At 40.9% G+C, this 14,366-nt stretch overlaps 1 protein-coding gene and 1 long non-coding RNA gene across 2 annotated transcripts in view; one reads left to right on the top strand and one right to left on the bottom strand.

Annotated features, from left to right (window-relative positions):
* Positions 1-14,366, top strand: part of PLXND1 (plexin D1) — a 161,491-nt gene that overhangs the window by 129,093 nt on the left and 18,032 nt on the right. The window contains exons 26-29 of the mRNA XM_081901289.1: positions 8,582-8,728; positions 11,184-11,340; positions 12,474-12,577; positions 13,702-13,765. Coding sequence (XP_081757415.1) covers positions 8,582-8,728; positions 11,184-11,340; positions 12,474-12,577; positions 13,702-13,765 — 472 coding nt within the window. The remainder of the gene's footprint in view (positions 1-8,581; positions 8,729-11,183; positions 11,341-12,473; positions 12,578-13,701; positions 13,766-14,366) is intronic.
* The window catches only part of LOC309365464, a 57,615-nt gene that overhangs the window by 14,305 nt on the left and 28,944 nt on the right, over positions 1-14,366 (bottom strand). The gene's annotated exons all lie outside the window — the stretch shown is intronic.

The raw sequence follows: 14,366 nt of genomic DNA on the forward strand, positions 1-14,366 counted from the left end.
ATCCACTCAACAGTTTCCTAGAATCACAGAAAACAAATGATAGGTGGCTGCACATTTTGAAATGGTTGGCTATTTCTGCATGCATGCTTGCAGGACCAAAAATTAGAGAGCATGTTCTTGTTGTGTTTAATTTCTTTGGGTGTGTGTGCCTCCAAGGTAAATGTAAATGTAGCGAAAGCCCATAAATTTATTATTCAAAACATTAAATGTTATGCTGCACCAGTGTCTCGTTATTACAGTTGCCATCACAATAGAGTAATCGCAGGGTATGATAGAACCCTTCTTCAAAAGTGCCTGTGATGTGTTTTCCTCCTGAAAACATGAGAATATCAGGGGAATGGGAAAATAACAAAGAGCATTGTGGCAATTGTAAAAAAATGAAAAAGCAGTTTTGGTGATACAGTCACCATTTTGCTCATACATAGTCAGGGTGCAGTCCTAACCACTGGCAGGCAACAGTGGGTGGTGGGGCCACCACTGCTTATGAAGCCCCCCTGCTTTTCTTAGCCAGGGCAGCAAAGTCTACATGTTTGCTGTACCACCTTCAGACCAAGCAAACAGGCCAAATTTAGGCCCCTTTGCCACAACCTGTCAGGAGCTGGACAAGCTTAGGATCCAGTGATGACTGAGTCAGCTCAGCTCTACCACTCTCTCTGTCCCCAGATGCACCATTTCAATAATTTATACTGCCAACCTTTTGACATGTATACTGCTGGTGGTTGCTTCCTCCCACTCAAGTTTTCTTTAGGCACAGTGGGAAACTTCTGCAGCAACAGAGCCTCATCCAAACCCAGTCCAGTGCAGTGGAACCAAGGTTCAAACTGTATAAATAAATAAATAAATAAAATTTATTATTATTATTATTATTATTATTATTATTACTACTACTATTATTATCAATGATCATTCTTTTTGCATTTCATGATCCTCTGACTTTACTCTTCTCACCCCAAAAAAACATGTGTGTATATTTGCCTGTTAGTTTAGGATTACACTTCATAATGTTAGATGAAGTGGACTCTGGTCCACAAAAGTTTATACCATAATATATGTGTTAGTCTCTAAGGTGCCACTAGAGTCTTGACTACTTCAACTCAGATTAACAATGGAATGTCAGCCCAGGTCTGCTCAACCAAAAGAAAATGGAAGTCACAGTTGATTTCTAGCTGCAAAGGTTTTGGAAAAGTAAAGCAAGCCTACTGTATTCAAGGATATTACGCCCAGATCCACCAACAAGAAATTAGACCCACAATCTGCAGTTTAAATTATCCGCTATAAGTCAACCATTTCCATTATGCACCACATTTTTGTGAACCAAGCCCAGTCTTACAGGCAGCTTTTGGTAAAGAAATTTACTAGCCCTCCTGTAGCACTGGGCCGTGAGACATATGTGACGATGGGTCTGTTTTTAGTTCTTGAATTATCCCCATTAATCACAACATCTATTTGAAACAGCTGCTGCAAAAGGTCCTTAACAATTGTGCAGTGGAAAAATTCCAGCTGCTTGTATTTTCCCTCGTAAGTTAGCATTACATGATTTAAACATTTGTTTTATATTAATTCTGTGCCAAACAATCCATCCATTTGTATTGCAGAAATGGAGGGTTGAAGAGCAAACCATCTAAAAATGGAAACATTCAAAAATAGTCAAATAGCCATCCGTGGCCTAAGCAAAGGGCAACTCCAGTGATGAGCCTGACTAGTTGGTTCAGTTTGTAAATATAGCCCTATTGTGAAAATTAAAAGGCTCAGATTTTAGGTGCTTTCACAAATGTGTTCTGCTGCCCAAGAGATAAGAGAATTTACAAAGAACTGCCTGGTGTAATTAGGCTATTTTCATTGCACTTGGACTCACTCAGCCAAACTTGACTAGACTTGGCCCCTTGTGGTTACTCTGCAACACAAGTGGGCTAGACTCAGACCTCCTTCAAATGGGCACCCAAGGATGTGGCGTCCACTTCACAGTGGTGCAGTTCCATGCTGCTGGGGTGTATGTGTGAATACTGTGGCCACAGCATGGCCACCAAGAGTGTTAATATTGTTGACAACAGCAAAACATGGTTTAAGGCTAGCTAGCAATTTTGCCTCATTGAGGGGAATAAACAACTTTAATTGTGACTTCATGGTTTGTTTCTCCCATGCCAAGGGAAGAATGAAGAGGGAATGACCAGGTTGCATGTGCCATTACATTACTTATTCACAGCAAAACTTTGTTAAGCCTGCAACCCTGGTTTATCATGACATACAAATGCAGCTAATTGTACACAGAGTAACTCGCGTAGCTTAATCCTTAGGGAACAACTTCATACAATTTATTTTGCTTCAGGGTCCTCTCCCCCCCTCCCCCAATTCACACATGTCTCATTCTTGTGCACAAATTCACGTTGTGGTCAAGGTCTGAGAGTTCAGACATTTGGGGGAAAGAAAAACAAAGAGTTTCAAAAACACAAGTCTGAAAAGAATTCCGCAGAAACACATTGCTTCAATTCAGACAGGAATTCTTTTAAAGAAACTTTCATGGTTAAAGAAGGTGATAGTTTGGTGTGGTGTCTGAAGTGATAAATCATGGTTTGCAATCAGCCAGCAAAGCTTTTTCTGAATCTATGTTTAAAAGTATATTTGCAAGGCATGCTTTTGCTGAATTAATCTGAAACCATAGTTGAGACTATTACTCTTATAGAAAATGAAAGACACAAAAGGAAAAGGAAGGGGAGCAAGCAAGTATCTCTAAATAGTGGTTGATTTGGAATTGTAAGAAATGGTTCAGGTTTTAAACCATAGTTTGGCATGATGTTTGAAGTGTACCAGTAAAAATATGATGTGACTTCCAGAAAGTTATTGTATGTTTCAGGAGAAGGAGAAGGTGCCTCAATAAAAATCTAGATTTGCCGTAACAAACTTAGGATTTTATTAACTTATAAGTGAGAAACCCCAGAAGTCTTTTGCCTTTTGTCATACAATGAGAGCCAAACAAGCTGTGATGTTTATTGCATGATTGCAATTAACGTGTCTGGTTTTTAAATTTTTAATAGCAGCTGCAGGGGATCAGAATTAGGACCAAGAAGGTGGGTGGACACTTTTCCATATGCTGCAGTCCTAATAACACCCTCCCCAACTGCTATTGGAAGCTGTCAATGTAAGCATCTCTCCTGGGGTTGAATTACAGCTTCAGGTGGGAGCACTTTCAGTGGGACTCCAACATGGGGGTGGGAGAGAGTTAACTGTGCTTCCCTGCATGCTGTGTACCCAATTCTCATCCCACCTGCTCCCACTGTACAGTCACTATTGATGGTTTAAAACTAGGTATGTTCATTGCAGTCGTATAGGTACCATATTTCTAGTTTGGCACTAAAAGAAGCACTTTGGAGTTCTCTGGAGTTAGCTTCAGAAACCATAGGGGGAAGAATAAACTGAGTCCTCTTTGGAGTCTAACTAAATGCTAATATACAAGCCCATCACAAATGACATTCTAGCACTTCTTTATCTTCTCTTGATAGGACAAGATAGCCGATTCTTTGCAAAGATTAAGGTTGCATAATGCAGATTAGTCAATGTCTTTTAAACACTCAGTTGTACTCATCATCAGGGTAGTTTTTTTTTTCATCTTTTCAGTGTATGATGAGAGACAAGGTAGGAATAGTAACTTAGTGGTTGTAAGTATGGAGCCTTGGAAGGTGTTGCCAGGGGTTCTTCTGGACGAATGAACACAGAGTGCAAGAATTTGTCGTTTCACCTTGAAAATGTTGTTATTATTTATTCTTTATAAAAAAATAAGCATATACCACTAGATCATAAACAATATCAATGAAGTTTACAACAGTAGATATGTGTAATAAAGAAAAAAACATCCACACATTTGAAGTTAGAGAGCATCAGCTATTATAGAAAAATGAATTCTTAATTGTCTCCATAAGCCAGGCAGAATGGGATAGTTTTCAGCAGCCATTTAAAGGTTGAAACAGAAGGCACCTGCTGAATCTCTGTTGGCAGATTATTCCACAGGACTGGGCCAATGACACCAAAAACTCTTATTTCATGCTGATGTCAGAAGAGCCTTGCTAACCCTAAGGTGCCCTGGACCTACGTCGTTCAGAGCTTTCAAAATTAATAACTGGAACCTGGCTCAGATAGGCAGCTAGTGCAGATATTCTAGCAATGGTGCCACATGTTGTCAGCTAGGTGTCCCCATCAGCAGTCAGGCCACTGCATTCTGCACCAGATGGAGCTTCCAAACCAGGCCCAAGGGCAGCCCTACACAAAGTGGATTGCAGTAATTCAGCTTCAAGGTTACCGATGCATGGACATCCCTGTCCAGGAATGGCCATACCTGGCATTCCAGGCAAATTTGGTAAAAGTCACCCCTAGCCACAGAGGAAAAACAGGGGGCAAGGATTCAGCTATGGTTCTGTGGCCCAATAACTAGCCAAAGAACTAGAATGTGAAGCCAAGATAGTGGGCTTGAGACACTGGAGCTTGCTATTATGTTCCCATTGCTAGCCTCCATAAAGCAATGTTTTTAATGTAAGAAATGACTTTGAATTGGGGTAGTTGGAATAGTTTTATTTGTGCCCTCAGGCATTTTAACTGTCTATAATATGTTCCCAAGAGACATCTCTAACATTGTTTCAGTCTCATTAGAAGAGTAGCTTGTAAATTTAACCCAAGAGTTCATTCTTCCCCTCCCAGTTGTTGTTTAAACCCAGCATATAGAAACAGAACTTCATACAACCTATATGGAACAGTTCAAAGGATGCCAGCTTTGAGTTTCATTAATACAAAGTGATTTTACCGCCCAGGGTTACGTGTAAGAGCCCATAACATTGCAGTTACAAATCACCAAACATTTCATTAAAAAGAAAATATAATAGAGAAGAAAATGTGCTCTGTAAATGAAATGTACTCGGAGTCGAGTGTGAATTTCATATTCTTTATTCAGCTCATAGTAGCAATGAATGAAACATTCCCCAAAACGTCTAGCTATATATACATTATTTACACAATGGGCCCCATGTGATTGGCTAATTCCAGGCTGCTCCTGTAGGCCAATCAGTTTGCTGATTCACTTCATCCAGGAGCCTGATTGGCTGTTCCTGCAGGCCAATCAGGTCACTGATTCACTTCCACCTGGAGCTGGATTGCGTGGCTCTTGCAGACCAATCAGACTGCTGCATTCTGGATCCTATTCTAGGATTCAGCTCAGTACATAACGGTAAATGTATTCAAAACATCCCTTTTCCCCACAAATAAGCACATTTACATCCCTCCCCCACAACAAAAAACCTAGTCCGAGGATGGTTTCGACTCCTTCCCAAACCAGTTTCCCAGCAATAAATTTGAAATAAATTCCAAGTTATCCACTTCATCTGTAGTCCCTCGCTGTCCACTTCCTTTCCAATCTTTGAAATATACCGACTTTCTGTTTCTGCAGATTTTCACAACAACCCACGATTTCTGGGATTCATAAACACAAAGAACTAGCATGTCAGAGGCTGGGACTTAAAGAGTTTATTTCTTGTGTAATAATTCTTGTTGCAAAGTCTACAGCATGAATAGTGTAGCTGGAGCTGAAATGCCTGCTTAACTGCTTCTTGCTGCGGCACTCTCAGACGTAGCGGGGGAGAAATGCTCACATGCTCTGCTTAATCATATGCGATACATGTTATGCCAAGGCAGTAAATATCAGCTCTGTCACTGTGGCCTTCTCGCAAAACACTTTTACTGGCTTTGGAAGCAGGTTTATGATTCAGGTGCAATTTGTCTCTGGCTGAGACTCTGACGCATTTTGTGGTGGAGACTCAGCTACATGCCTTACAAGGCGGGGGGGTAGGGGGGAATCTGATTTTAATACACAACCACCCTATATTCCTCTCTAGCATTTCACAGTAAGGTCAGCCTTTTCAGCAACTCCCTTACAAGGTACACACTCTTCCTTCTCAGAGACGAAAGCATGGCTGCAATCTTTAATGCATTAGCTAGGGAGTTAGCATCCTTGAGCACAGTAGGATTGAGCCTCCAAGTAAACATGCATAGGATTGTGCTATAAAAATCCGAAGCAGAGGGCAATCTGGAGCACTCTCAGTATTGTCTGCTTTCATTAAAGCTTGATTGCAAGAACATATGTGAATACAAAAAAAAAAAATACATCTGATTTTATTCTGTAACAATGGCCATCGTCATTCTTGGGTCCAAGACCCTTGATATCTTTCTTCTCCCTCCCTACTTTGAATAAGTGTCACTATTTCCCCACTTGTAACTCAATGAGCCCTAAACCACAGTCTGTTCTCCAGTTTTTGTGAGACTTGACTCAACAAAGCACCTTAATTAAGCATGTGTATAGCATTAAGCACATCCTAAAGTACATCTCCATTCAGAATCAATGCTTTGATAGCTCTGTGGCTTGGAGCTATAGTTTCTCCTCTTCATGCAACTGCTGTGTGACTCATGCAGAAAAATCGAGGGTGTAAAATTCAAACATTGCTAACTGTTGACCACAACAGGCCCAGTTAGATGTGGGTATCTGGCAGAGTGTTGACAAAACCTTCAAATAAGAAGCTAGTATGATTATTGTTTTATGTTTTAGCATAAGAATGCTGCTTGTTGCAAATTAAATCCTGGCACTTACACAACAGATGGCATGTACCCATCTTCAGCCGTATAGTAGCATCCCAAGTGTAGCAAAGCCAAAGCTGGCATTAAACTAGCTGCTGTAGTGATGAGAAAGCATTAATAGCGTTAGCATCAATCAAGCAGAGGAATCAGAATGAACAGACGCTGGCCACTTGGATTCCTGAAACATTTTTGCAGTAATTGTACTTCTCTTGCCCTTAGCAATTAAGAAGTTCGGAAGAAGTGTGCGTGTGCATGAATGCATGAGGGGAAGAGTGAAATTGAATTACAAAAATGGTAAATTAATATAAACGTTTTAGTTGGAAGAAAAAATTCTGAATATTAAAAAGGCTGACATATAAAGGATTTCTGAATTAAAATACATTGGGGTTAGCTTACAGTTATTTGACAGTGAAGCTGGATGGATTCAATCTGGAAAATTGCCTTTGAAATCTCTGAAAAACTGTACTGAAAACGTGAATAAAATTACTGTTATCCAATTTCAGTCGTATCAGTATTGAAGTACTGCCAAGTAAAATAAGCATGGCGTTAATGTCTGGATAGGATCCAGATTGTACAATTGATAATATTACCTATCCTCTCAATATAGAGACATATAAATGTCATGTTCTGGTTTCAGAAGAGACTAAGCAAGGATCCCATCTATTTGTGGGGCTTTACAATAGGATAATTTCATTTTGACTCTTTAAAATTCCTCCTGTAATTTCATTGTATTATTGCTTCCAACTCTGCTTCCTGCTCTAGTTTCTATGATAATATTGCTTGATTGTATAGAGTGATGAGCATCTCTTTTTGGTTGCTTGAAAGCTGCATTTGCTCTCCAGGATCTTAAGGGCTCCTGCAGACGACCCATTTATTCAGCATTCATCCTGATTGCTTGCGCAAAGTTTACATGGTGGTTAGACTTTGCCTTGAGTTTATTGAGCATTCATTCTGATTTGTTTATAGGGTGGCTAGATGACAATGAGCATTCATCCAAATTTGCTTGCGGGTGTTGATACATCTTCCTGTTAATCATTCTTTCACCTCAAAGTTTTCTATGTGCTTCCCCATAGCTTTCCTAATTGCAAAAAGTTGGGGGAGGGGGGTTTAAGTGAGATTTGTTGCACTAGGACAACAGAGGACTTTAATCCACTTTAACTGCACAAATGTAATGTTTCAGTTTGCACTTGAATTCCCTCCCACGAAATAATGACTATCCTGGAGGCCCCCTGCAATAACTTTGCTTGTAATATTGACCTCTGTAAATATAGCAGCAGGGAAATGGCTCTGTAAATCAGGGGTCAGCAAACTACTTTCCGCGGGCCGGATCCAGTCCAATTGCCCTCAGGATCTGGCCCACCGACAGTCCATTGATTGGCAATTCTGTTCATTATTTTTTTCCATTAATTTTTTTTTTCGGCGCCGCCATCCCCCCCCCAATGCCATTCCCCCCTCCCTCCTCCTGGCTTCTCCTCGCCCTTCTCCCAGCCCTGCGTAGTGGAGGAAGGGGGCTGGTTGGGCACCATTTTGGGCAGCTCATCCCTCCACCGCCATCACCAGCCTCTGCCACTTGCAAGTGCAGGCACAGGAGCCGCAGGTGGGAGAGGCACTGCACTCTGCCAACCGCAGCTTCTGTGCCTGCCCTTGCAAGTGGCAGAGGCTGGTGGAGGAGGAGGGGGGACAAGTGGATGGAAAGGGCTGCTTTGGGGCCACTCGTGTGTGTCCCCGCTGCCGCTGCCAGCAGCACCATAGGTAGGCAGAGGGAAGGCAGGGGCTGGGACTGGGGGAGAGAGGGGGAGCGAGAGAAGCCCTCCGCAATGTGTGCGATCCAGGTCTGGGGGCGGTGAACCAGCCCCCTCCCAAAAAAGTTTGCTGACCCCTGCTGTAAATCATTGGGGGGGGGGCGTGTTGTGAGAAATTACGCTCATTGGTTCTTGGTCACCAAACCATTTCCTGTTATTTCCCCTATTAGGAAACTGTTGGGGAGCCCTTCTTCCTCCTGCTCTGTGCAATCAAGCAACAGATCAACAAAGGCTCCATAGATGCCATCACTGGGAAAGCCAGGTATACTCTCAACGAAGAATGGCTATTGAGAGAGAATATTGAAGCAAAGCCAAGGGTAAGAGATGCTCCTGCTCTTCAGTGAAAAGGATTTGTTTGTGTCATGGCTATGTTTGAAAGTTGAGTCATCCATATCAATTTTAGGAACTGAAGCTCTTTTAACGGGGTGAGGTAGTGTGCCCTATTTCTAGACGTATTGGACACTTGGGGAATGAGAACTGGAGGAGAGGGGCAGTACTAAAGAAAGAAAGTGTATTTTGAGTCCAACAAGTATATCCTGTAAATAGACTAAAATCAATGGGTACAGTAAATCACAAGAACTTTGAGGTTGACAAGTCAAGAGATCCATAGAAAGGCTTGTGCCCTAAGTACACAATTCCTTAGGAACTGTGCATATCAGATAGCTTTGTTTTCAGATTCACTGTCAAAATTGTTTCATTCTCCATGTAAAGTTACCATCCTTGTGCTAGCATATATTAGACTTGGAAAAGTACATATGGAAGTATATCTTATTTTAAAACATCTGGGTACTAAGATCTTCAAGGCAGAGAATATATTGAGGCCATTGAAAATTCCATCTGATTGGCTGGTGTTCAGGATATGCTGGGGGGGGGAATTAACAAGCCATTATCAAAAAGGAGGGTCACATCTTTTCAGCTTCTGGCAAAGCACTGACTTCGCTGCCAGCAAAGGTTGCTGGTTGTAAAGCGGAGTCCACGGTGTGAAGGCTTTTACGCAGGGTGTTACAGAAGTCGTGCTGAAAAGTGATGCTGTAAAATGCCTCTTGTGGGACTAACTCATACAAAGAATGTAGAGTCTTGGGGAATATGTTAACTACAACCCTGACAGTAAATGCAGTAGACAGACCTTTGCAAAGTCCAAACCAAGCTCTGCTTTTGATTACGATAGCATAAATCTGAAGGAGCTCTCCCAGAATCAGTGGGGTTCACTCAAGAGCTGTGCTGGTGTAAAAATGAGAACAGGTTTTTGGTTGGGTGTCCTTTGTTGCCTTGCTGTAGGTTCACATTACCAACTGGTTTATAATTTATGATGCAGAGCTAAGGAGGCTAGCAGCAGGGCTTTTGGCATTAACTTTCTCTTTACAGAGATAACTCCGTAAGAACAAATTGGGAAAGTGCTGTTGACTCTTTGTTTACAAGTAAGTGAAACTTAAGCGAATGCACAATTCCCAGGTGATAGTAAATAAAAGTCCCTGCAAGGATAACATCAGTGTTAACCAGACTGTGGGTAAACCTGGTTATCTTTAAAAAGAAAAGACATTAAACTTTTAAGTTCCATTGCTTACCATTCACAAAGCAAACTCTGATCCTAGAAATAGGCATAATTCAAACTCTGTAATAGTGCAATAAGCGAAAGTGGCATCCTGTAAGCAAGGGAATGGTTCAGATACACCTTGCTATCCTGTCTGTTGCAAACACATTATAAAAGGTTGCTATCAAATTCAGATGGGGGATAAATTCACTTCAGCTTCCATTTAAAGGCAAACTTTCCTAATTCTTTCAAAACAAAACGCAAGCCTAAATGCACACTCTTCAAAAGCCGCACTTCTCCAAATTTTGCAGTGCAGTTCTTTAGCCAAAGAATATGTTCAAAAATGCTTATACCAGGGTAAGTCAGCATAAAAATGCACATGCATACTAAATGCCAATACACAATTTAGGGGAAACTCCTTTGCAAAAATGCATACAAAAAATGTGTATGTTAAGAAAAATCCACACTAAAATGCTTACGAATTTTCATGAACATTTTTTTAAAATTGCAAATGGTGAGAACTGAATTTAAGATTGGAAAAATGAGACAAACCAAAATTAATAGATCTATCAAACATGGATGGCTCATTCTATGCTGTCAAAATGCTTTTGTGAAAGTACATGAATACTCTACCATTGAATGACAGCTCCTCACCACATGATGAAGAACTCATGATTCCTTCTTCTACAAATCTTGAATTTGGAACTTGTATGCTGAGTTGTCTAGTCCTTATATTATGACAAAACACTGTCAAATAGCCCCATGCTGCACTTTGAAGTCTTGAAAGGCAGGGCTTCAAAGTGCAGCATTACCTCGTGTCACTGTTCATCATTGTACAGTAGGTTAACCAGCTGCCACTCTACTATACCAATTGATTCACTGGCACTCAGTCTCCTCCTGTGACAAAGTGAGTGCATGGGAAAAAATTGCAACAGTCACTTTTCCTACTCCCAGCTTAAGATAGTTTCTGCTTTTCAGGGTTTAGGTTCATTGACAGGACAATTCTGGGGAAGCTTAGACTGTACTCTCTCATGGTCTCATAGTTCTTTGAATAATATGCTCAATTTCAATCTATGAGACTGTAAATCAGCACTTTTCGCTAGCTTTAATATTCATCTCTTTTTAGTACAGTGCTTATGGTGTGCCAAGATTTTTTCCCTCCACTTATAGCTCACAGGCTTTTTACGTCTTTTAACTTGTGCAAATCACCTCATACTGTAAGCAACCATCTTTCTCCACAGAATCTTAATGTGTCTTTCCAAGGCTGTGGGATGGATTCACTGAGTGTTCGGGTCATGGATACAGACACTCTCAGCCAGGTTAAAGAGAAGATACTTGAAGCCTTTTGCAAGAATATTCCATATTCCCAGTGGCCTAGAGTAGAAGATGTTGATCTTGGTAAACCATTTTTTTCCCTGTTCAGAAATATCTGTCATTATCTTTAGCATGCAAATTCTCATCATGTGCAAGCATAATATTAAACATGGAACACCTATATTCCGTAAATTAACTGTTGTTGAACTGTGGTGCCTTAGGAACATTGTGAGTTGATTTTTTAAAAAATAATAACCTGCTACTAAGATCAAGTCCCAAGTTGAATACTTGCCTAGTAAACATCTTTTGGGAGCCCACCCTGTTCATCAGAAATGAACATTGATACAGAATGAACATTACTTCCGTGTTTGTTTTGTTTTGTTTATATTGCAACATTTATATACCACTTGATTGTAATAAAACCTCAAAACAGTTGCATATTTTGCATATGAGCAGAACCTGAAAAATTCAGGACCCTTTCTAATTGATCACTTGCTTTCCCCTGGGTCTGTCTTAACATCTCTCAAACACAACATAACAATGCATTTTGAATATGGTGAAGCTCACAGGAATCGTGGCGGTTTCCCTTCCGGGTCACAAAAAAATCAGGATACAATTGTAATTGAATTACCCACTGGGGAGAAAGTGCCACAGTTGAAACCAGAACAAAATGAGTGGGAACAGAAGGTAAAATCTGCTCCCCATGAAAAGGTGTTAGCTTTGTTTACATTATCTTTCTAAAGCTGTGATCCATAATTCCAAATCTGCTGAACTTACTTCCATACAAATGTATTCAAAATGAGCTATCAGTTAAGTGAATTTTCTCACTTTTTTTTTAAAAAAAGCCCAGATTCTTGGAGATCAGGTGTGTGCTTCTACTTTACATCCAGATTCCTTTGTTTTCTTTACACACTGTGTGTTGTACTTGAACAGGTTTTTTATTCACAGTGTGAGAGATAGATGACATCAGAATGAAATGCAGTGGTCACATTCTTACCTGTTTGGCATATCCTTGTAAGATTTCCCACAATAGGTACTTAAAAGGTCTGAGTATTTGAGTTTCATGGCACAAGTGCCCCCAAAGAGCCGCAGAGCTCGACACCGAAACACCTGTGTCCCTTGTCAAACGTGACACAAAAAGGAAACACACTGTGTTCTTGCCAGCACATGCTGTGTTCAGAGAGGGTTTCCACTTGTCCCATTTTCTTTATATTTAGAATGGTTTGCCACAAGCACTGACAGCTACATCCTCCGGGACCTCGATGACACTTCAGTGATGGAGGATGGCAGGAAGAAACTGAACACGCTAGCACATTATAAGGTAAGAAGTGTGAATGCTCCGTGAACTTCCCTTCCTTTGGGTCTGCCTTTCCTCGGGGAGATGCCACAATTTGCTTTCTAAGCAGAATTAGCAAAAGCAAGCAGGAAGGTTGCCATAACTCCATAAGAGCTTCCGGGGAACAGACATCTGCCCTGGCGAGAAACTCGTTAATATTGCAACACATCGAGACTAATTAAACACTCTTCATGCGAAACAAGTTAGTGCTGGGGGGAAGCTTCTTTTTCCCAATGGCTGCTATCCATCCTAATTAAAATCATACCATTCCTCTTTGTTGCTGAGAGTGGTGTCAGAGTTCCCATTGGTCTCTTATGGGAGCATGGTTCCCCCCCCCCTTCCTTTCTTCTTTTGAGGAAATAATTTCATTTGAAGTTAAAGTCGAAGAATTTAAGTGTGTATTCAAAGGACTACTACGGATGTGCTTGGGGAAGCAACATAACACCAGCAGTGTGGTATTGTGGAGCTAGGCCCTTGTCGTCTCATTATGACGCACACACGACCCAAATCATATGGATGGCTACATATGTGAACCAGTCCTGGGTCTATGATTGTTCCACCACAGTGTTTGGAGTAATTTCCATCAAGGAACCCACATGCAGAATGTTGCCATAACAAAACAAAAAAACTCGTGTGTCTTCTGCTGCAAGGATCTGTAAACTGGTTATTATACGTCTATCATCTCTTGTTAATGGGTCTTTCGTGAAAAATCCTCACATGTTTTTTATCGTTCTAATGTAATATTTTCCACAAGCAATTCCTCTGAAGACTCAAAACGGTGCATGCAGTGCAATCTCATACATGTTTAATCGGAAGTCGGTCCCACTGTGTCCATTGGGACTTGCTCCCTTCATAAGTGTGTTCAGGATTGCGGGCTTCAGGATCCATCTTGATCAGGATTCCTCTTGCATTTCATTCATTTGTCCCTGCAGTAATCTTCAGATTTCCTATCAGTATGCAGACTTGCAGGCTTCTGTGTGCTCACTCACATCACAATAAATTTGTTGCAGTGCTATCAGGAAAGAGGGGAAATCTTGAAATGCATAGTCCATCTGTCCACCTATTTTCTATTGGTCTATCTATTTATTTTGTATTCCCCTCACTCACAGATCCCTGAAGGTGCCTCCCTAGCTATGAGTTTAACTGATAAGAAAGATACTACTTTAAGTAGAGGTAAGCTGCTACTTCTTTTCTAATGGATTATGCCTTTTGAGGGGAAGGGGTTCCTTCACAAGTTGCAGACTGAAGCCAGGATTAGAGTGCCTTTCATATTGCTACTTAGAGACCAAACTGCATGCAACTCTCTGTCACTTGTCCCCCCCTCCCCCGCTCAAATTGTTGGGATGTTTTGTGTTTTCTTTTACAAAATGGACCCATATGCTACCATGTTTCACATGTAGTTTGATTCCTCAGTTGTATTTAGCATGTTTTATCAAGCTAGAGCTACCATCTTTTGAAAATAATAATTCCACCAGATATAAAAGCATAATAAAACATCAAACATTTAAAACTTCCCTCTACAGGGCTGCCTTCAGATGTCTTCTAAAAGTTGTATTGTTATTTATCTCCTTGACATCTGATGGGAGGGTGCTCCACGTGCGAAGGTTTTTGCTATAAGGTTTACCAAGCAAAGCATTCTTGATACTAATTGTTCATTAGAAACATGTTTTGTTTTTTAAAATTATAATGGTGACAGGTGTGGGCCACCCACTCCAATTTTCACGGGGATTGCAGTACACTAGGATGATAAGTCTAGCCCCTCCCTCCCCAGCCA

This window comes from Podarcis melisellensis, assembly GCF_964234715.1.
Source record: "Podarcis melisellensis genome assembly, chromosome: 2".
Lineage (NCBI taxonomy): Eukaryota > Metazoa > Chordata > Lepidosauria > Squamata > Lacertidae > Podarcis > Podarcis melisellensis.